This window comes from Arvicola amphibius, chromosome 5 (genome assembly GCF_903992535.2).
Source record: "Arvicola amphibius chromosome 5, mArvAmp1.2, whole genome shotgun sequence".
NCBI classification, from domain to species: domain Eukaryota; kingdom Metazoa; phylum Chordata; class Mammalia; order Rodentia; family Cricetidae; genus Arvicola; species Arvicola amphibius.
In genome coordinates this window covers 46,752,476-46,776,927 of record NC_052051.1, presented here as the reverse complement: position 1 = coordinate 46,776,927, position 24,452 = coordinate 46,752,476, and the positions used below count along the sequence as shown (strand labels likewise).

General features: G+C 41.6%; 1 protein-coding gene and 1 pseudogene across 1 annotated transcript; one reads left to right on the top strand and one right to left on the bottom strand.

Annotated features, from left to right (window-relative positions):
• Positions 1-3,904: 3,904 nt before the first annotated feature.
• On the bottom strand, positions 3,905-23,782 carry Zc3h8 (zinc finger CCCH-type containing 8). The gene is made up of 9 exons (XM_038330200.1): positions 23,619-23,782; positions 18,055-18,145; positions 13,435-13,669; positions 11,571-11,704; positions 9,694-9,816; positions 9,231-9,342; positions 8,153-8,262; positions 7,233-7,274; positions 3,905-4,420 (listed from the first exon to the last, which is right to left on the bottom strand). The coding sequence occupies exons 1-8, from the start codon at positions 23,693-23,695 to the stop codon at positions 7,242-7,244; spliced, it is 915 nt and encodes a 304-aa protein (XP_038186128.1). The 5' UTR covers positions 23,696-23,782; the 3' UTR covers positions 3,905-4,420; positions 7,233-7,241.
• Positions 4,985-5,374, top strand: LOC119814454 (annotated as a pseudogene).
• Positions 23,783-24,452: the final 670 nt, after the last annotated feature.

The following is a 24,452-nucleotide window of genomic DNA, read 5'->3' as shown; positions in this document are numbered from 1 at the left end:
AATACTGAATTCGCCCACATTTATTTTTCATATGCTTTTATACCCCAATACAAAATGGGGGGAGAAGGCAAAAGACTGCTTAACGTGACACAAAGGACAACCACAGCACTTACTTGCTTCAATACTTGAGACATCAAGCGTTATTTCCTCAGTAAAGCACTGGATGCCTTGAGCAGGATACACAGGGAATACACCCTAGACCAAGTGTCCTGTATCAACCTAGTCCCTGTGTCAAACCTCCTATTTTAAAATGAAGGAAGGCAGGAATAATCTTGAATCCTCTAACATTTGGCCAGGATGGGGTGGAGCCACCTCTAAGGGCCATCTTAATGTCCAACACATCACGTAACCATTCCCAGGTCAGGTTTCTTGTTTGCAGCCACACCTGCTAGCAACAACTTAGAAAAAGCAAAAACAAGCTCAATGCAGCCACACCTGCTAGCAACAACTTAGAAAAAGCAAAAACAAGCTCAAACTCCCTGACAATCAGTCAGGGATGTCATCTGTGGGCCGCACAAGAATTGAGGATCCCAGTAGCTGACACAGCAAAGGGCTGTTGGTGATCAAAGCCCAGACCCTCCAACATGCATGCCCAAAGCTTGTAGTCTCAATGTCTAATGCTGCAGCAATAGGCCCTAGCTCTCAGGCATCGGAGCTATGCCCTTCTGGGTCCACAGGTTCAACTCCAGCATCTTACACCCAAATGCCTGGGACTGCTAGCACGAGAAGGGCTTCTTGCCTATCCAGATAGAGCCAGAGGATTCCAGCTGACTGCCGACAGTGAGGGTCTATAAGGAGAGGAAAGAGAACTTTCAATACTGGCAAACTGAATCCAAGAACACATTAAAAAAAAAAAAATCCATCATGATTAAGTAGGCTTCATCCCAGAGATGCGGGAATGGTTCAACATACAAAAATCTGTCAATGTAATCCACAATATAAACAAACTGAAAGAAAAAAACCCACATGATCATCTCATTAGATGATGAAAAAGCCTTCGACAAAATTCAACACTCCTTCATGATAAAGGTCTTGGAAAGAGCAGAGATACAAAAAACATACCTAAACATAATAAAGGCAATTTACAGAACGCCAGCAGCCAACATGAAACTAAATGGAGAGAAACTTAAAGTGATTCCACTAAAATCAGGAACACGACAAGGCTGTCCACTCTCTCCATATCTACTCAATATAGTATTTGATGTCCTAGTTAGAGCAATAAGAAAACAAAAGGGGATCAAGAGGATACAGATTGGAAAGGAAGAAGTCAAACTTTCACTATTTGCAGATGATATGATAGTATACATAAGTTACCCCCCAAATTCTACCAGGGAACTCCTACAGGTGATAAACACCTTCAGTAATGTGGAGGGAAAACATTTGATTGAGGCCGGCTTTTAGTTCAGAGGTTCAGTCCATTCACGGTGGGACATGGCAGTGTGCAGACAGACATGGTGCTGGAGAAGCCGAGAGCCCTACATCTGGAGCAGTAGGCAGCAGGAAGAATAAGCCACTAAGTCTGGCTTCAAAACCCATCCCCTGTGACACACTTCCTACAAGGCCACACCTCCAATAATGCTACTCCCTAGGAGTCTATTGGGGCCATTTTCAGTCAAACTACCACAGCAACCAACACTGTGAACTGATAAAGAACACAGCCTCGGGCCTGATTACATCAAATAGACCAATGAAGATAAATACACATTTCAGACTGCAATTTAAAAAAGGTCCTCAAAAAACAACAACAAAAAATTGTCCAGCTGTTTCATTTTTTAATGTATATGTTATGCCCAAATCCATGGGTCCCCACAAAAGCCAACAAAGGAGACCGAGTCCCATATGTAAAAGCAAAGAGCCTTTATTTTAATCAAGTTTGCAAACTCGGTCTCTCTGCATGTCCAACTTCCTTTGGATGACCTGCCCAGACTTAGCTTTCATGGCTGGCCCCCACACATATGGGTGCTTAGCCTGCATGCATATCTGCACCATATGTGTGCCTAGTACCTACCCATAGAGGCCAGAAAAGGGCATTTTACATGAGTCACCATGTGGGTGTTAGGATTCAAATTCTTAACTACTGGGCCATCTCTCTAGCCTTAGACTATTTTTTTTTTTACTTTGTTTTGATTTGTTTGTTTTGTTTTTTGAGACAGGATTTCTGTGTGGTTATGGCTGTCCTAGACTGGAGACCAGGCTGGCCTCAAACTCACTTAGCCTCCCAGGTGCTGGGATTAAAGGCATGCGCCCCCATTGCCCGGCTAGACTACAATTCTTAAGGAACCAGTTCTTATGATTATGGCTGTGATAGTCAAACTTCTTTTAGAACACTAAAAACCAGGCGGATAGGGTGGTGCTACACAATGAAGGCATGGCTGACATCATGCATTAGGAAACCTACTCTTAGGAACCATGGTTAACTGTAGGCGAGGAAAGCAGAAGAAACATGGTAATCTGGCAGGAGCTGCAATGACTCAGCTAAGGAACATGAAACCTAGTGTGGATGTACAGGACATATTTAAGAAAGTGTCTCTCTGCCAAACTGACTGAAACCAAGTTAATAAATTTCATGGACAGGTATGCTTGCCTCTTCAAAACACTTCATTGAAAGGTGCAATGACTACGAACTTCTGTTTGACTGTAAAGCCCCTCAACACTCTTTTTGGTCTTAAATAAACCACAGGATCATTTTGAATTCCTTACAGTTCAAACTGGTCTTCAGAGAAGAGAAAAAGCATCTATCCTATGTGACAACACTCCTTCCCACAATTTACTACCTAAGGCTTTGTAAAAGACCCTTGCAAAGTGCCAGGTTCTCTAATTTTTGCTTTTTTGTTTTTTCAAGACAGGGTTTCTTTGTGTAACAGCCCTGGCTGTCCTGGAACTCGCTTTGCAGACCAAAGTGGCCTCCAATTCACAGAGATCACCGGCCTCTGCTTCTCGAGTGCTGGGATTAAAGGCGTGAGCCACCATCTTGAGGTCTCCTCTGTAATTTTTATCTAGCACCTTCTAGTGCAGTCCGGTCGGGGAGCAATCAGCTCAGCAGGCAGCCACAGGGCACTGAGCAGAGGCTCACTCTCAGATAACCTCCTGAGCTTCCGGGGATCTATTCCGATATCCTCCCTTTTTAAGTCTATCTGATCCTTGTGCCATATGCAATTATTTTCTTGATTCAGTAGGCTCCAATTACAACCAAAATAAACTTAGCTGGTATTTTCAATAGGATTCTAGGTAGAGTCGCTGGAATGATGAACTCTGTGTATCAGAAGGGTGCTAAACAGTAAGTCTCATGGTATTTGTCTAATATGCATTCCACTGTATAAAACACATATTTAGAATTGCATCTATCCCTGGAAAATGTTATTGTATGCTGTGTTCAAAACATCCTGAAACTCACACATTTATATTTTATACAACTATATAATCTGGCCACTGTTTATAAGCCAATGATAAAGATTTTTTTATTTTACATGCATTGGTGTTTTGCCTGCTTGCTTTTCTATGTAAGGGTATCGAATGTGGAACTGGAGTTACAGACAGTTGTGAGCTGCCATGTGGGTGCTGGGAAGTGAACCCAGGTCAGGCATAAATTTCATTTTCTTTTCTTCTGCAAGAGCAGCCAGTGTTCTTAATTGCGGAGCTATCACTCCATCCTGAGAAAGATTCTTTAAAGAAACACTATTTGTGTGTTGTTTGCACACACGCATGATAAATATTTGTACAGGCACATATGCACCACGACACATACACGGAGGTCAAAGAACAACTTTCTGAAGCCGGTTCCCTCTTTCTACCATGGTATGTGGGGGGCAAACTTGCACAGCAAGCACCTTTACCCGCTGAGCACTCATTGGCTCAAGGTAAACACTCTTACATTTTTAACAACACAAAGATTAAAAGCAGCAAGTATGAAAACACCATAGCAAGAGATATATTATCCCACTTTATTTATAACAGAAATAATTAAAAACAAATATCCATCAGAAAATTGTTTTTAAAAAGATAACAGAAACACATTCTATGCTAAACCATAAAATGGAACTCTGAATTGTTAAAAAAAAATTATGCAAAGTATTTAATGACTCGTAGAGATGTAACTTATTTTATCACCCACTGTCCCCTGGCATTCTCCACCGTCATCCTCCCTATACTTCCCATATTCACTCCTCCCATCCTCTGCCTAGCTTGTTCTTGGCAGTCTCGACCGGCACCGAGCTCAGCACAGCATCCACCGCAGCCAGCATGCACATGCTCCTCTCCCGTCTCCCCAGTGCAGAGCCACCCATCACTTGAGCACTAGATCTGGGAGCTGCACATGATCACAACCACATGGGAAGATGCGTTAACTGAGGGACCTTCGAACTATTCCAAATGGTCAGTCTTCAAAAGTCCTGAGCAGGAATAGATTTGTCCTCTATAGAAGCTGCAAAAGAGAATAAACACATCAGCTTGTGAAAATTACCAACTTAATCACCCCCTACACTCACCCACCTCTCTAAAAAAACCATCCATGCAGCAAAAGAAAACATAAAATCCAAAATGAGTTAGATAGATATTCTTCTTGGGGAAAATGGAAGGAATACCCTGAGTTTAAATATAAAATCTAAGGCTAGAACTGAACCAAAATCCAGAAAAACAGAAAAAGAAAAAAAAGCAAAATCACATTAAAAAAACAACAACAACAACAAAACCAAACCAAGCCAAAAAGATAACAACAACAACAAAAAAAATACCAACCAATTATATTGGCCTCTAATCCCAGCACTTAGGAAGCAGAGGTAGGTGAATCTGTGAGTTCTAAACACAGAAAGCTCTAGGACATCCAGGACTACATAGAAAGACTCTGTCTCAAAAAAAAAAGAAAAAGAAAAAAAGAAAAAAACCAAAACCTATTAATAACAATAGAATTAAAAGGAAATGTAAGAACTCATTTATGATTACATAAAAAATTTCACAATGGCTCTTTCCGCCATCTTTCCGCGCCGCCACCGTGGTGCGCATGAACGTCCTGGCTGACGCTCTCAAGAGCATCACAATGCAGGGAAGAGAGGCAAACGCCAGGTCCTCATCAGGCGCTGCTCCAAAGCCACCGTTTGGTTCCTAACCGCGATGATGAAGCACAGTTACACTGGTGAGTCTGAAATCACTGACGGCCACAGAGCCGGGAAGATCGTCGTGAACCTCACAGGCAGGTTGAACAAGTGTGGCGTGATCAGCCCTAGATTTGATGTGCAACTCAAAAGACCTAGAAAAATGGCAGAACAATCTGCTCCTGTCCCGTCAGTTTGGCTTCAGTTTCACCTCAGCTGGCATCACGGACCATGAAGAGGCAAGACGAAAACACACAGGAGGGAAAATCCTGGGACTCTTTTTCTAGAGATGTAAAACATGAATAAAAAGCCTTTATGGACTGTGAAAAAAAAATTCACAGTGGAGGCTGGAGGGGAGGGTCGGCTCAGTGGTGAAGAATACTTGTTCTTGACAGAGGACTCAGGTTTGATTCCCACCACCCACATAGCAGCTCACAGCCACACATAACTCCAGTTTCAGAGGCCCCAGCATCATCTTCTGACCTCTGCGGGCACCAGGCATGTGTGTGGTACACAGACACACATTCAAACAAAACACGCATACACATTAAAAACACAACAAGGGAGCAGAGAAAAATGTATAGCTCAATAAAATAAAAATAAAAAAGTCCACAAATATGAAGACAATACTGTTAAGTTGTTATTATTATCCAAAGCAATCCTCACGTTCAACACAATGAAGTTACAATTAAATATTTAAAAAAAAGGTAAAAAGAAAGAAAAAGAAAAATGAAAAAAGAAGTTTCTTTTTTCTTTTCCTTTTTTTTTTGAGACAGGTTTCTCTTTGTAAACCCCAGCTGCCCTGGAACTCGCTCTGTAAACCTGGCTGGCCTTCAACTCACAGAGATCCACCTGCTTCTGCCTTCCAAGTGCTGGGATTAAAGGCATGAGTCACCACCACCACCTGGCAAAAGAAATTTCTTAAAAATTCATATATAGAATCCAAATCTAAAAGATCCTGAATAACCAAAACATCGGGAAAAAAATAACACACGGGCAAGACCCTACCTCAAAAAAAGCCGGGCAGTGTGGCGCACGTCTTTAATCCCAGCACTCGGGAGGCAGAGGCAGGCAGAGCTCTGTGAGTTCGAGGCCAGCATGGTCCACAGAGCTAGTTCCAGGACAGCTAAGGCTGTTACACAGAGAAACCCTGTCTTGAAAAAGCAAAACCAAAACCAAAACAAAAGACGACAAGAAAGCCTACAGAATGGGAAATGACTTGACACTCTTCACAGAGGAAGGTGAAGGTCATATAAAAGCAATGCTAAAGGACAAACAGAAGCCCTGGGCCAGTAAACCAAAGGTGCTGCATATCATGCAGTCAGCTCCAGGGCACCATCTTTACATCCACCAAGACAGGAAAAAATTAAAACACAAAGGATTAACAAATGTGGAAAAGAAATTCTATGGTTTATAGGAATGTAAACTGTTACAAAACACATTAGAAAAATTGTGTGGGGGCTGTAGAGATGGCTCAGTGGTTAAGAGCACTGACTGCTCTTCCAGAGGACCCAGGTTCAATTCCCAGCACGCACATGGCAGCACACAACTGTCTGAAGATACAGTTGCAGGGGATCTGACACATTCACACCAATGCACATAAAATAAAGTTAAATAAACCATAAAAATATTAAAAAAAAAAAAAGAAAAAGAAAAATTGTGTTACCTTAAACCAATCCACTAAATTCTACTCCTTGGCACAGACCTGAGTAACTGTTGCAATTTATAGCAAGAGATATTTATACAGAGTTACTGGAACAATGTGCCCTCAGAAAACTGAAAATCATCTAAATCTCCAACAATGACATCCAATTATATCCAAGTCATAGAATAAAATGCCAGGTGTGGTAGCACATCTTTAATCCTGGCACTCAGAAGGTAGAGGCAGGTGGATACAGCCAGGGCTACATAGAGAGATCCTATCTCAAATATCAGACAGACAGACAGAACTCAAGAGGAGAATTAAACACATACACACACACGGCAGACAAATCCAGACAGAGGAGCAGGTATATACATATTTTTATTGAGGAAGGAAGGGAAAAATGCTTTCATTTGAAAAGACAGAAAAGCCTCTATTAAGGCTTTTATCCCAATTTCAAGAGATGATTAAATAAGAAAGACCATTAGCAGGGTCACTTTTACCTTCTCAGTCTATTTACATGACTTCTTTTCAGAATCCAAAACCTAATAGAAAAAAAAACACAATTAAAAAAAATGCATTAATACCTACTATGTACACTGTCCTATCTATTCTTCTCCAGTTGTTCTAATAGCATTCAACCTAATAACGTGGTATTACAAAAAGAAATAAGAAACTAATTTCATATAAATATCTGGTATGATTTCTAGTTCCACAGAAACCATTCCTATTCTCAGCATCAATAAGCACCTCTGACTTCCTCATACTGGCTTAGGCTCAAGGAGCTTTTGCCATAAGTGGTTTTAGGAGGATTTTTAAATTTTTCACATTTATTTAAATTTAATTTTGGAGACACTACCCTGACCTAATCTATAGGAAAAGAATGTCAATGACCATAACTTCACAATAACCTTTTCCCAAAGACCAGGAATACCTGAAGGCCAGTTATTGATGTAACTAACGTGTTTGTCAGCAGTGACTCTCGATTCCCTTCTGAGCTTATAACAAGAGGACTAAGCTGTGCCTCTATTTCCTTTGCCTGTCTCGATTAAAAGTTGCTAACTAGGGTAAAGAGACAGCTCGGTGAGTAATAGGGGTTGCTGCCAAGTGCAAAAACCTGACTTTGATCCTAGGGACCCACATGATAAAGAGTTTTTTTCTGGCTGCCACATGTCTGTACACACACATAGTAAATAACAAAAATTGTAACTTGCTAACAATATTGTCTAAGAACATTCTAATTAATACTATCAATGAATATTAATCTTCCTTTCAGAGACAATGATAAGATAAAAATAATTTTCCAAACCTAAGTAAACCTTAGATTATCATATACTAGCCCATGAAGCCCCTTTTTCAAATGTCATTCTTAGTCCAAACATACTGTTTTTAAAAAGAAAAACAAGATCACCACCGTACTTACTCTAGCCAACAGTTCCTGTGTTTCCGCAGTCAGTGGGGCATGAGAAAAATTACAGTGATCGCCCTGATAACATTTTGTTCCTGTGTGATAAAACTTGCAAGGGTATTCATGTAGCACAGTGTTAAGGAAAAGAACAATTTTAACCCAACTGAAATACTTCATTGTTAATTAATAAAGGCTTTTCCTCTAAAATCTTTCCTACCAGTACAATCACCGAGTTTTCTATTCAAAATGTGAGAAAATAAAAGGTCTCATTTTAGAAAGACAACTTCTTCTCCCTCACATATTCTCATAATGTGCCACAGGTCAGTTTCATTCACAGATGAAAGAAATGTGTTTTAATTACCTTGAGAGATGTGGTTATTTTAATCTGGATCTTTTATGTATTAGGTTTGATAAAGTAGAACTGACTTATATAACATTATTAAATAGAAAAAAATCAAGTTAGAATCTGAGACTTTTTTTTCTTTTTTCTTTTTTTTTGGTTTTTTGAGACAGGGTTTCTCTGTGTAACAGCCCTGGCTGTCCTGGAACTCACTTTGTAGGGCAGGCTGGCCTCAAACTCAGAGCTCTGCCTCCTGAGTGCTGAGATTAAAGGATGCGCCACCACCACCCAGAATATCTGAGACTTCAATGGTGTATGACTATAGAGAAACTTTCGTGTGGCCAATGGTGCTATCACCTTCGATGTATGAGTTCCATGGTTTTTGACAAGTCTGTGCCATTAGAACCAAGGTTCCCCTTCAAGTTCAGGGAATCTCCATAAAATATTTCTTTTTCTATATGAATACAGACTCAATTAGACACAACCACAACAGAAACTGACATCTTCCTGGGCCTGACTAGGTCTCATAAGCCTTCCACCACCCAGGCTGAGCAAAATGGACCTACATTTAGGAGACTTTCTGAAGGGTCCCTTTCTTTCTTATGCAAAAATGTATACAATACAATCACTTTGATATCGACTCGGGCTTAGGTAGAGCACTTTGCTATAGCCAAAGCTGTGGTTTATTACGAAGTCTACATCTTTAGAAGTTCACGCTGTACAGAGTGGAGGGACTCTTGTGATAAAGGATATTATGCAAATACAGGCAGTTCTCGCCTTTGGTGCAGTACCCTTGTACGTAATACTTACACAGCTCCTTCTTCTTCTCTATCTCCGCATCGTGATCGAACTTACACTGCTCTCCCTGGGTATCAGAATAAGCACAGGTCACGTCTCAGTCAGACCTTCGCAACTCAACTCCCACTAAACTTCAAATGAGTCCAAACAAGCTCGTGTTAGTGATAACTTAGCTTGTTATGTCACTTAGCTTGCTGAACTTTTAAAAATTCTTGAACATTTTTAATATAAAGCATATTTAATAAATTACCTTTTAAAGCATAAAAGTGCACATCACTAATTTTCTAACTAAATTGTTTCCAAGAGCGAAGTTTTTAAAATTTTACAGGTATGTTTTTAAAAGACTCAGAGACAGCAGTTCTTGTAGATTTCTGCCATAAACACACTGTAGTGTATTTTTGATTACACATTCTCATACCTTAATACATTTCCTTTCAAGAAAGTATTTGCACACTTGCTTCCCCTTACGTTCCACCGTGTGCTGATTGATGAAGCCTTGACTCATCCTGACACGTGGCTGCTTCTCTTCAGGTTCACCAGTCTTTAAAACAATAAACAAACAAACGGAAAAAAATAAAATTAAATATTTCATTCTGTTTTACAAAATTGTTTTAATCTACTTTTAATACATTAGAATGTGTCTCTTTTAGCTGGGCACGGTGATATAATGTATCATCTCAGCATTCCAAGGCTGAAGCAGGGCTACAAGTTCAAGGCCAGCCTGGCCTATACAGCAAGACCCTGGCTCAAAAAAGGATCTCTACTAAAGAGCTTTCCAAGATGGACTTTAGTATCAGTTTATAAAACGAGTGCTCATTATTTTCAACAGCATTCAACCACTGAATACTAGTGTTTGTAAAATTTAAATATTTTATGTACTTTGCCCTTATTTTATAAAATGAATAAAAAAATAAGAAAGTATATTGTTTGCAATAAAAAGAAGTCTACAAACAGAAAGCTTTAGGATCACAGACAACAAAGTTTGGACTCCATTAGCAGAAAGCAGTGAAAAATCTCTAGTTCCAACTACAGTTTTACAGATTAATATTTAAAAAAGAAATGAGAACCCTAAAACCTATTTTAGCACTTTAGAAACAAAACCTATTTTTAATGTATTACCTTGTGACAGAGCTTATCGCTTCTGTATGCCTAAATCGTAAATACAGTTTTAGGAATATGATGTATGCAATTAAGAACTAACCCATTTCCTAAATGACCAGCTTTGCAAGAATATCAAGTTATTGATGTATTAAGACCATAAAAATTATAAGTGTATCTCAGTTCAAATCTTTGGTTTTAGATAATTATGCTATGAGAGTCTAACATATGTTTAGAACTTGCTCTTTGCGGGGCTGCAGTTCTGGGGGAAGAATCATCTGAGTCAATGTTACAACACAGAGACAGGGAAGAGACAAAGTTCAGCCCTGGCTTGGCCTGTGTGGAACAGGCAGTGATCTGAACTCTGACTTCCGATTTCTCGTTTGCAAAATATGGAAAAAGAGACAGTTTTTATAGAAGTTTATTTCAATCTTTAATATTTGGTATCCCCTCCCTTATTTCGATATGGGATCTCACTGTTTGTTACCCAGGATAGTCCTGAACTACTCCTACCACCCCTAAGCAGCTAGGACAACACAAGGCACCCACAACCATGCTTAGCTAATACTTTGATATTTCTAATATTTTAACCTCCCCAAACTCTTGACCCTGTGACTAAGCTGAATAAAAAGCCTGTCATTTGGTTTAAAAGTCTTCAGAGGAGTCTAGAGAGGTCATTTACTATCCTATGCTGAGTACATATGCAAATCAAGGAAGAACATTTACAAAGCAACATCAAAGCACCAGGTGCAGGACTGGCAGATCTGGAAAGACTGATGTTCAGAAATAGCTGTTTTTAATTTCCAGAAGGATCAACCCAAAGGCTGCAGGACTGCAGTGTATCAGCTGTGCAGGACTATGTGGCCTTTCAACGGTCTCCAAAGTTATTTCCTTTTGCCTCCCAGTTTTCTACAGTTAGTGATGGCCCAACACTCAGAGACCAAAGGGCAGGTGTGCCTGTATTCTGGACCCACAGGGAAACCCCTGTGGCTGAAGACGGTGATGGCAGCCAGTGCCGAGGGAAGGAAGCAGTAATTAAGAAGGAAGACCACAGAGTCAACAGTGGGTAGAGGTTTCCATACACCCTGATTCATGGGGCGCTCCTGCCTCCCCACATCGCCGAGCACTTCCTGAAACTCAAGTGAAAGGTAAGAACTGGAAGCACACAGGCATCCTCCTAAAGCACAACTCTTGTACCTTTTCTTGGGAGCCACTGTTCTTCAGCGAGACACTTGACCCTTTGTTTCCAGTGCCGGGCCACTTGCGCTTCATTTTCTTCTGTTTAACTTTCTTGTGACCAGATTTAGATTTCTTATTTTTTTGTTTGGCAGCTAAAAACAAGAAGTTCATTTTTTAAAAACAGCATTAAAGGTATGGCATCAGTTTAACCTTAGAAATTGGCCTTATAATAATTCAGGGAAACTGCGCCTCAGAGAGGGAAAGCGGCAGGACAGTGATGGACTCGCTCTCCAGAAGCAAAGGCTTCTAACACCCTAACTTCAAATGCACTGTTATCGAAAAGAAGGGATGGGCGGGAGGGAAAAACAATATGATGAATTAAGTCAGTCTTGCACACCATAGGCCAGAACATTTTGAAGCCGTCAACAATTGACTGATCTAATTAGAATTGCACAGCATCTGTAGAAAAGAACTAGAGGCTTAGAATTATCGCATATATTACATTATTACATATTTTCTCTTGAAAATATGTCTTAAAGAGGATGGTGGTCCTTACTTGCATGCTGGCTAGTTTTCTGTCTACTTGACACAAACTTGAATTATCTGAGAAGAGGCACCTCAACTGACGACTCCGTCAGATGGCCTGCAAACAGGTATGCAGGGCATGTTGTTGGTTGATAACTGATGTGAGGGCCCAGCTCACTGTGGGTGGTGCCACCCTGGACAGGTGGACCTGGGTGGTATAACAAAACAGGCTGAACAAGCCGGTAAACAGTATTCCTTCCTCTAGGTCCCTGCCGTGACTTCTTTCAGTAATGGACTGTTTGTTACCTGAGGTATAACATGAACAAACCCTTTCCTCCTCAGGGTGCTATCACAGCACCTATATATGTATTGCTATATATCATAGCAACACACAACAAACGAGGACGACTGCAAGCCTAGCACTGAAGACAATGGGGTTGGAGGATCAGGAGTTCAAGGCTGTCTTCAGCTACACAGCAAGGTTCAGACTACCTGAACTACATGAGATCCCATCTCAAAATATTTCACACGCGTACACACACACAGACACACACACACACGTGTGTGTGTGCACCAAAAAAGAAAACCATACACACTAAATTTACCAATAGATGCATCTTGAATAGGAGAAACACTTGGAGGAAAGCACACTAAATGGAAAGCACTAAGAATTTCATTTATGCTGGGCAGTTGTGGTGCACACCTTAATCTCAGCGCTTGGGAGGCAGAGATACAAGGACCTCAGCCTGTTCGAGGGCAGCCTGATCTTACAAAGCAAGTTCCAAGGCAGCCAGGGCTACACAGAAAAACATTGTCTCAAAAAAAAAAGACATTTACAAATTGCCATGTGCCCTCATATCTATGGCCAAATCGCATTTTTGTAATTTAAAATAATACATATCAATTTAAAAAATAAAAAATGAAAGAAATACATTTTTATGCTGGGATATAGTTCTGTAGTAGAATGTCTCCTTAATATACATATGAGTCCTGGGTGATCAGTCCCCAGCATTTACAAAAAAATGGACACAGACATACACAATCACCCAGTCAGTCAATTCTTTAAACAAGGGTCAGACAAGAAGGCATGGCTTAACCTTCATACACGCAGAAGCCAGGGATTCAGACTTCTTCTGAGAGAGACACAGCCCTTGATAACCCACTAGCAGCCCAGTGTCTCCTACAAACTGAGAGCTATCAAGCTACCCAGTCTCGGGTTCTGTCTCACATCAAACAGCTTGCATCTAGCACAAAAAGCAACCAAGGTCACCTCCTCTCGTAAGATAAAGCACAGGTGAGACAACGCTTGTTCAAATACAGACAACCAGGACACCTCTGCACACAGTTCAGTGCTTACTCTGCTGGGTGCCTGCCACGCCCTCTTTTTTCACAGATTCTCCAGGCAGTAGTGAGAGTTGAGCAGCATTTGCCATTTCCTTGGCTTGTATGTACTGTTGAAGCTCTTGGTCAAAATTATCTTCTGGTTCCTGAGTGCAGGTCTCACCGTCACTGTAAGGGTCATAGTCCTTACTTCTTGATTTTCTACACGGCAAACCCTTTGGTGATGCTGTAGAGTTTCCCAGGTGCTTAAACTAAAGATGAAAAGATGATGCATTTATCTGTTCTTTATCAATAAAAACTCGGGAGTCAGGTATTAGGATAAGAGCCTGAATGACCAGAGAAGCAGCAGCGAAGTGACCAGTGACTTCTTATCTCTTTCATTCCTCCATCCAAAAGGGTTAAGACCCTCTCTAAGCCCCACCCTACTACTTCCTGTGTCTATCTCTCCACAATCCTCCAAAACCTCTATGATTAATTTTGGTCAGCCAGGATCTAGCTCTGCCCTCTGATTCAAAACAAACTTTCTTGGGAGCATCAGAATGTAATCAAAATATCACACAATAAAAATTGAAATTTTTGGCTTAAGACTCAAAGCAAGCTTTATATACATATATATACATATATATCATAAGACTAGCAATTAATTGAGTATTACTGCATTTGTATGAGGGATAGATGGGTTTTATATAGCATTCTCTACATTTTTTTAAAGATTTATTTATTTATTATGTATACAACATTCTGTCTTGATGTATGCCCGCACGCCTGAGGAGGGTGTCAGATCTCATTACAGATGGTTGTGAGCCACCATGTGGTTGCTGGGAATTGAACTCAGGACCTCTGGAAGAGCAGCCAGTGCTCTTAACCTCTGAGCCATCTCTCCAGCCCCATTCTCTACATTTTTTTTTATAAATGTAGTCTTTTTTGAATGACTATTATTTATTTATTTAATTATATATACAGTGTGCTGCCTGCATGTATGCCTGCATGCCAGAAGAGGGCACCATATCTCATTTCAGAAGGCTGTGAACCACCATGCAGGTGCTGGGAATTAAACTCAGGACCTCTGGAAGAACAGCCAGTGCTCTTAACCTCTGAGCCATCTCTCCAACCCCTCTATACTCTTTTTTAAACACCTGAAAATTTTGCAGAATTAAAAATGGGCTGTAGAAATGGCTCAGTGGTTAGGAGCATTCAGCACTCTTCCAGAGGACCCAAGATTCGTTCCCTCACCATGTCCAGCGGCTTACACCTGTTAACTCCAGCTCCAGAGGAATCTGATACTTCCAGCCTTGAAGGACACTAGCATGCACACACACACACACACACACACACACACACCAAACAAACAGACACCACAAGGAAGACCAGGGAGATGACACAGACAGTAAAGTTCCTGCTATCAGGCATGAGAACTCAAGTTCAGATCCCTAGCACCCACTTAAAAGCTGCTCTGGTGGCCTCATGTGTAACCCTAGGATACAGTGAGTGCCAGCTGAATGGAGACAGACAGATCTCTGGAGTTCACTGGATAACCAACCCAACTGCATCAATGAACTCAAGGTTCAGAGAGAGATCCATCTCAAAAATAGAGAACAATTGAGAAATCTATCCAATATCAACCTCTCGCCTCTACATTTAGTCACATACATGTACACACACACAGAGACACAAACACACAGACACAGTTCCACACACAATATGCTTAGAAAAATTCAAGACAAAGACTGTATAATAGTCTAAGGATTCAAATTCCCCTCTAAATAATCTATACATTTCACATATTACCAATGAAAACTTGGTACCCAACACACGGACTTTAAATTTATATAGGTAGGCCTATGCTAAGAATAGCCACGCCAGGTGTGGTGTGGTGCACACCTTCAGTCCTACTACTGGAGAGGTTGAGGCAGGTAGATTAGATGGCGGAATTTGAGGCCAGCCTGGTCTACAGAGTGAGTTCAAGGACAGCTAAAGATTACACAGACAAACCATGTCTTGAAAAACAAACAACAGCACCAAAAGATAGCCAAGATACTTCAAAGAAGAAAAAACCACAAAGGTGCCAAGACTTGCTTATATAACACCAAAATCATTTTAAAACTGTACTAATTAACTCTCTGAGTACTGGGGAAGGAACAGGTAGTTCAGAGGACAAGAACAGACGGCTGAGAATACTGAATACGAACACCTGACTTTAACAACAGTGGCAACGTAAGACCATGGGGACAAGACAGCCCCTACTGATAAAGTAATGGCCCTGAAGCAATTAGGTATAATAATAACAAAATAAAGAAATAGGTCTGCACCCCATGGTGATTATAAATTTCAGTGTGAAAGGCAAAACAAAGCTTTAGAAGATAATGCAAGAAAATATGCTTATCGGTGCACAAAGGACTGGGTATACAAGAGCATACTCTTAAAATCAACTATCTCAAAGGTGTGACATTTACAAAAAATATCACTGGACAGAAAGAAAACTAAAATGAGCAGGTATCTACAACATATAAGACACAAGGATGACCAAAAACTGCATAGAACTCTAAGTCAAGAAAATAACAAATAGGTCACCTCAGTGAAGGTAAGGGGGAACAGAGAGCCAAGCTAAAGGACACAGGAAACTCTCACAGGGCAAGACAGGAAATGCAGCTGCAAACAGAACAAGACTGGGATGTCATGGCGTTCTCAGGCGGGGCCAGCCTCTCTCATTTGTAGTGTTGGAATAAAAACTGGTACAACCACTTTCTAACACAGTCAAGTAGCGATACCAGAGCAACACTGCTCATATGTGAGGCTCCAGCAGCATCTCTCCTAGGACAGCGCAGAGTGCAGGTGCATGAGACAGGTATAAGAATGCCAGCACAGGGCTGGAGAGATGGCTCAGCGGTTAAGAGCATTGCCTGCTCTTCCAAAGGTCCTGAGTTCAATTCCCAGCAACCACATGGTGGCTCACAACCATCTGTAATGAGGTCTGGTGCCCTCTTCTGGCCTGCAGGCAGAATATTGTATACATAATAAATAAATAAATAAATATAAAAAAAGAAACTATAATAAAAAAAAAAAAAAAAACAAAGAATGCCAGCACACTGCTAAGGAAAGCAAGACCAGCGCCCACCTCTCACACCTGCCTATGGACTGCTGTGCTGAGAGTGTGTGAACAAGCACACACTCGATTTATGAATTTAAACTGTAAACTCAGGGATGACCACATAAGCAGTAAAACTGGGAAAAACAAGGAAGCGATCTGTGCACAAGTTAGAACTGGTCATTTCAGGAGCTAACATGGAGGAGGGAGGCAACAATACTTTTTCTCGACCTGCAGTGCTGACCTGGGTACCCTTACTAAGTTAGCCATAACCCTACATATATTTGTATTAGTGACTGAAGAGCCTGGGCTGAACGATCTCTTCTTGGGGATAACCTGGGTGTTCACCTTTTCCTATAACTTACTTAGAAATTAAGATACAGCCGGGCAGTGGTGGCGCACGCCTTTAATCCCAGCACTCGGGAGGCAGAGGCAGGCGGATCTCTGAGTTCGAGGCCAGCCTGGTCTACAAGAGCTAGTTCCAGGACAGGCTCTAGAAACTACAGGGAAACCCTGTCTCGAAAAACCAAAAAAAAAAAAAAAAAAAAAAAAATTAAGATACAGTATGCTATCTGCCTGTCTACTCTCTTAGAGCGGGAGCACACAGACTATGAACTGTGGGCATGGAGTGAGGCCTGTATGACTACCCTGTGGGATATTAAAACTGCAGATTCTGGACATCAGCTTGGTCTTTATCCATGGTAGCTACACAGGCAAGACAGTATTTCTGAGGGAGGGGCTCAGAGCCTTCCCCAGGAGATGAAGGTACTGCGCCAGTTGTAGCATCTCTCCTGGATATTTTTATAAAGCCCATTTGTGCCTTACATTGCCAATATGAATATATTCTTATGCAATGTGTTAACGTTTACTGCTTCCCCACAAAAAAAAACTCCAACAGGAGAGGAGCAGATATTGGCTTTGTGATGGACTGAACTTGAGTCTCCCCTGACTCTAAATTCTATGTGTAAGTCTTGATCTTCAGTTTTGCACAATGGGGCCTATTTGGAAATCAGGCCATTGTAGGAGGTCAGGAGGCTTCTTACAGTCATGGAAAACCAAAAAGCACCAGAGAGGTCTGGAACAGACCTCTCCTTACACACCCCAGAAAGAACAACCCTGCTAACACCTTTGCTCCCAGGCTCAATTCCAGCCCCACAAGAGGATAATGCATTTGTGTTGTTCATGCTGCCATGTTTGTATCCTGTTACACACTAATCTGGGTTTAAGTTAGTAATTAGTAAGGCTGGTTAAATAGATAGTCAGACCTGTAGATTTTTACATCTAATTTGATAGGAAAGAAGCTTTTCAAAAAACAGTTTACAGGTCATTTCAGAAATGAGGAAATCGATCTTGTTATAACACGGACACATTCCCCATCTGATCATGGCAGGAGTTCATGCTAAAAGGCAAGAAAGTTACTGAAAGATGATTCTGAGTTTCCTTGACCTAAGTTAACAGGGCCCCAAATACTAAATACAATGAGACAAACAGGATCCTCAGGCTCTCGCATCCACCCAGAGCTGTCTGCCCAACAAGTCAGGTGAGCCTTACTTTCTTGGGAATCTGTTCACTGTTTCGCTTTGTTTTCCATTTTACTTTCTCTGTCTGTGTTTCAACTTCAGCACCATCTACGTCATCAGTTCTGCAGCAAAACAGCAAATAACACAAAAGAGTTTACTGCACAGCATTAAAACTCTTAAGATAAATTCCAAATTCAAAGACTACTCCAAATACTCTATAACAACATTAATAAAAATAGCAGTGTAGGCCCAGGTATGGGTGGTGGGGCAGTCCTTTAATCCCAGCACTCAGGAGGTAGAGGTGGGTGGATCTCTGTGAGTTTGAGGTCTAGACAGCAAGTTCTAGATACAGTGAGACTATCTCAAAATAACAATGATGATGACTGGTAAATGTTAATATGTATATGAACAACCTATAAAACTGAAAGTTTATATTATATATCTTAATGCTTAAGAATTAGCATATACACCAGCCAGTGGCGGCGCACGCCTTTAATCCCAGCACTCAGGAGGCAGATGCAGGCGGATCTCTGCGAGTCTGAGGCCAGCCTGGTCTACAGAGAGTTCCTGGACAGCTAGGGCGGTTACACAGAGAAACCCTGTCTCAAAAAAAAAAAAAAAAAGGGAAAAAAAAAGGGAAAAAAAAGAATTAGCATATATATAAAAATCACTATTCACCCATCATTCCAGTCATTCATTGCATGTTAATTATTCATCACATTCAGGCTGTGGCCTCACACCACGAGGTACAACAATGAAAAAGACAAGTTGTCCCTGCCTCCTGAGAGCTTTTTATCTGAATAATACAGGCTCATATATAAGGAACACTCAAGTTAGATTTGGGGTTTTCTAAACAGAAAAGATATAGAAGAATTAGCAAAGAGGAATGTCAAAGAGAGAGGTGTGTCAGGTACAATGCAAGATGCCTCTGGAGGTCTGGAGAAAAACACCCAAATGTGAAGATGAACAACTCTTTTCTGACTTAGGCGTGAGCAACTCACCACACATAGACATTGTGTGAGGTAATTACTGAGCATATTCTAGCACATCGGTTTTCAACCAGGGTGTGTGTGTGTAACAACCTTTTCATAGGTACGCATATAAGACATCCTGCATATCAGATATTTACATTATGATTCATACCAGCAGCAAAAATTACAGTTATAAAGCATCAACGAAGGTAATTTTCTGGTTCGGGGTCACCACAACATGAGGAAGGGTGGCAGCATCAGGAAGGCTGAAAAGCACTGCTCTAACAGAACAAAGTGAACCCGAGACAAAGGGATGGAAAATATCAGAGCCTGGAGAACTGTCTTAAACCACAGCCTCTCAATCTCCACTTCACTGCTCCATTAGGGGCCCCGATTCTCAGTCCTATCTGTTGACCCACCCACAAGCGCAAAAGCCAGCTCTAGCAGTACTGAGTTGTCCCTGTTTGTTCCCCCTATTGCTGCTACTTTTTTTTTTTTTAAAGATAGGATCTCCATCTTAGGGCATCTATTGCTGTGAAGAGACACCATGACCATGACAACTCTTATAAAGGAAAACATTCAACTGGGGCGGCTTACACTTCACAAGTTCAGTCCATTATCATCATGGCAGCACATGGCACCATGCAGGCACACACGGTGCTGAGAATGAGCTGAGAGTTCTACATCCTGATCCGCAGGCAACAGAAAGTAAACACAAGGTGACATAAGGAGCAAAGGAGCAAAGGAGACCTCAAAGCCTACCCCCACAGTGACATACTTCCTCCAAAAAAGGTCCTACCTACTTCAATAAAGCCATACCTCCTAATAGTGCCACTCCCTATGATCTTACAGGGGAAAATTATATTCAAATTACCAATCTCACTACGTAGACCAGGCTGCCCCAATCCATCTGCTTCTGCCTCCCGAGTACTGGGATTAAAGGTGTGACACCATGCCCAGTTGCTATTTTTTCTCCTCAGTTGACTCCTCATCTTTGTGACTCTTACCAAAGTCATTCCCCACCTTTCTTTCCTACAGTTTCATCCTCCTGGTGTCTAATACCATCTGTATAAATTCCAATAGCCTAGTCTTCAACCTCCTTCCCTTAAGAACCAAACAGCCAACTTTCATTAAGGCTTTTCCTTAACCAGCTTCTTTATGCTATCCACACTATCCTCATTATCCCAAATACCTAACTCCTCACCCAGTCTTCATTTACCCCATGGCTTTCCTTATCATCTAAGGTACCATATATCTGTCGATCACCTCGATAATTCACAATTCATGAGCATTAGTATTTTTCTGCATTTTATACATTTATTGTTCTATCACCATGGCCTAGAATGATGTGTCTTATGTAGCAGGAGTGCAATTAAAACTGTTTTAAATGAATGAGTATTCCCATCATGAGCAAAAGAATCAGAAACCTGAAGACTGACTCACTTCACACTCACATACACACAGAAGGCTAGAAATGGCTCAGTAGTTAAGTGCACTGGCTGCTCTTCCAAGGACCAACATGGCGGTTAACAAACATCAATACCACCTGTTCCAATGGTCTCTTCAGGCCTCCAAGGGTGGTGCAAAGACATACATGCAGGCAAAACATTCATACACATAAAATAAACTAAAATAAACAAAAAAACATGTTTCAATGCATTCAAAAAAATCTACAGGCAAAAATCAAAAGATAAACTGGAAAATACAGAAATCTAAAATCTTGAAAAGGACCCAAAACCAAAGTAAAAAGAAGGCCTACGGATAGCTAGGTACCTTACTTCCATGCCGCTCTCCGACTGTCTTCTGCAAGTCCAAGCGCCTCTTACATATTTTGCCCAAACTTTAGTAAACAGGTATTTTGTCTAATGTAATTTCAAACTATTGACTATTTTTTCTAATCCTGTTCAATTCTCATACATGTAAAAGCTATCAACTTGTTTCTGTCCTTACAGATTCAATGCAATGCCCATCAAAATCCCAGCAAAATTCTTCAAAGACCTCAAAAGAATGGTACTCAACTTCATGTGGAAAAGCAAGAGACCCAGGATAGGCAAAACAGTCCTGTACAATAAAAGAACTTCTGGAGACATCACAATCCCTGACTTCAAACTCTACTACAGAGCTACAGTACTGAAAACAGCCTGGTATTGGCATAAGAACAGGACCAATGGAACCGAACAGAAGACCTGGATATCAATCCACACCTCTTCGAATACGTGATTTTTGACAAGGAAGCAAAAAATAGCAAATGGAAAAAAGAAAGCATATTTAATAAGTGGTGCTGGCATAACTGGATATCAACATGTAGAAGAATGAAAATAGACCCATATTTATCACCATGCACAAAACTCAAGTCCAAATGGATCAAAGACCTTAATATAAAGTCAGCCACACTGAACCTTACAGAAGAGAAAGTGGGAAGTATACTTGAATGCATTGGCACAGGGAACCACTTCCTAAATATAACCCCAGCAGCACAGACACTGAGAGAAACAATTAATAAATGGGACCTCCTAAAACTGAAAAGCTTCTGTAAAGCAAAAGACACGGTCAACAAGACAAAATGACAGCCTACAGAATGGGAAAAGATCTTCACTAACCCCACATCAGACAGAGGTCTGATCTCCAAAATATACAAAGAACTCAAGAAATTGGACACCAAAAGAACACATAATACAATGAAAAAAAATGGAGGAAAGACCTCAACAGAGAACTCTCCAACAGAAGAATATAAAATGGCTGAAAGACACTTGAGGAAATGTTCAACATCCTTAGTCATCAGAGAAATGCAAATCAAAACAACTCTGAGATTCCATCTTATACCTGAAAGAATGGCCAAGATCAAAAACACTGATGACAACTTATGCTGGAGAGGTTGTGGGGAGAAGGGAACACTTCTGCATTGCTGGTGGGAATACAAGCTGGTACAGCCCCTTTGGATGTCAGTGTGGCAATTTCTCAGAAAATTAGGAAACAACCTTTCTCAAGACCCAGTAATACCACTTTTGGGTATATACCCAAAGAATGCTCAATTGTGCCACAAGGACATGTGCTCAACTATGTTCATAGCAGCATTGTTTGTCATAGCCAGAACCTGGAAACAACCTAAATGCCCCTCGACCATAGAATGGGTAAGGAAAATGTGGTACACTTACACAATGGAGTACTACACAGCAGAAAAAAATAACGACAGCTTGAATTTTGCAGGAAAATGGATGGAGCTAGAAAATATTATTTTGAGTGAGGTAACCCAGACACAGAAAGACAGTTATCACATGTACTCACTCATAGGTGGTTTTTAAACATAAAGCAAAGAAAGCCAGCCTACAATCCACAATCCCAGAAAATTCAGACAACAATGAGGACACTAAGAGAGACTTACGTAGATCTAATCTACATGGAAAGTAGAAAGTAGAAAAAGACAAGATCTCCTGAGTAAATTGGGAGCATGGGGACCTTGGGAGAGGATTGAAGGGGTGAGGAGAAAGGCAGGGAGGGGAGCAGAGAAAAATGTAGAGCTCAATAAATATCAATTAAAAAATGAAAAAAAAAAATCTGTTCTTGAATGTTACTACCTGCAAGTAATCCGTGTCCATTTCTTCCCAGTATCTATAGGACCTAATTTACATGAGTAATTCTGCTTTAGAAGCTGGGTGATGAAATCGTATGTACTGAAATCACACTACCCGAGCACCTTAATCCTAGGTCTACCACCCTCAGTGTCATCTTGGCAGGGGACATAAGCTCCCTATGCCTCAATATTCTCATCTGTAAAACAAGAACATCACTTTCTCCTTAAGGCTGATGTGGGGGCTAAATTTCACATGATGCACACATGAAACCCTTGATGCTTGCCCAATTAGGGTCATGGTTTTCACTAACGTATTTTGAGACAGAGCTGTGAACACATATATTCTTTTCCCCCTTAAAACAGGATTTCACTATGTAGCACGGACTGTTCTTAGACTCGCTAAATCTTCCAGCTTCGGCTTCTCTAGAACTGGGATTAAAGATGTGCCACCAGGTCCAGCCCAGCGCTGGAAACGTATGTTATTAGGATGGCGAAAAACCTCGTGAAGGATGTGTATCAAGGTTTCCACTGAGGCAAGATGGGAACATAGAAGACAAGGGTTTTTGGTGAGATGGGGCGTGGGGGCACTTTCAATTCAAAAGACTAAAAGTGAACAAGTACCTGTACAAAAATTCTGCACTCTGCACTAGGTACGACATGCTTTTCCAATTTAACAGAAATACTAAGCCAAAATGGTGCTTGCTGCTTTATTCTGGGATTTTTGGCTCAGGGTCACTGGCAGGGCAGTGCTTCTGTACCATTCAAACTCTCAAGAACCAGGAGTGGGGGCAAAGCCACCTCTGAGCTGAAGGAGTGACAGGAAACAGGTTAAGCGCACGTGCAAGCGGAGCAGCCGGGCCCTAGGGGCAGACCGGCAGAGATCGGAGCCTCCTCCCGCCACCCGGCCACTGCCCTCGCCCCAGGTCCCCACTCTGCCTGCCATCCCACTTCCCCCCCACGACCTCTCCGCTCCGGCCTCGGCCCACGCGCTAGCCCAGGCTCAGGGGCGGAACCGCGGCGGTGCCCCTGCAAAGGACGGAACATGTGGATCACCTTTCCTCAGGGTCGGCGGCCGGTTTTTTGCCAAGGGCCGGATTGGGGGGTTTTGAGAAAAGATTTTCAAAGTCCATAACTCAGAAGAGAACCGTCCCCCTCCACGCCGAACAGTTACTGAGCAACCACCAGAGCCGGGGGACAGGAACCTAGAGCCGCGCCAAGGCCCACAGGCTCCGCCCCGCGCACGCGCACGCGCCACTTGGGCGCGCCTTCTCTCGATCCCTTGGCACCAGCGACCACCCGTACTGCGCATGCGTGATCCTCAGTAGGGCTCTTTCAGTGCCTGCACGGGCGCACGCGCAGCTCTCTATGCTGGCCTGGCCAATTTGCATACCTTTGTGCAGTAGTCTAGTAGCATTCAAAAAAATAACAATCTTCCCGGGCAGTGGTGGCACATGCCTTTAATCCTGGCACTCGGGAGGCAGAGGCAGGCGGATCTCTGTGAGTTCGAGGCCAGCCTGGTCTATAAGAGCTAATGCCAGGACAGCTAGGACAGCCAGGGCTGTTACAGAGTAAACCCTGTCGCGAAAAACCAAAATAATAACAATACTGACAATAATAACAATCTTCAGGACATCTTTTTTAAAAGATGTATTATTTTTATGTGTACGAGTGTGTGTGCATGTGTAAATGAGTGCAGGTGCCAGCGAAGATCAGTAATTATGGAGTTACTGTGACCCACCTGACGTGAGTGCTGGGACCCCAATGCAGGTCTTCTGCAAGAGCAAGATGTTCTCCCAACTGCTGAGCTGTCTCTCCAGCTCTTTATTTTCTTTCAGGTGGTGAAAACCCACTGGCTGCAATCACACTTTTTTGTAGGTATTTTTCAAA

Excerpts from the sequence above, each read along its gene's own strand:
- Zc3h8 (XM_038330200.1), bottom strand. The coding sequence starts at position 23,695 with ATGGACTTTGAAAATCTTTTCTCAAAACCCCCCAATCCGGCCCTTGGC. Across the intron at positions 13,670-18,054 it reads GTGAACAGATTCCCAAGAAA|TTTAAGCACCTGGGAAACTC; the intron begins GTAAGGCTCACC and ends TTTCATCTTTAG. Across the intron at positions 7,275-8,152 it reads CACAGGAACTGTTGGCTAGA|GTTTTGGATTCTGAAAAGAA; the intron begins GTAAGTACGGTG and ends TTTTTCTATTAG.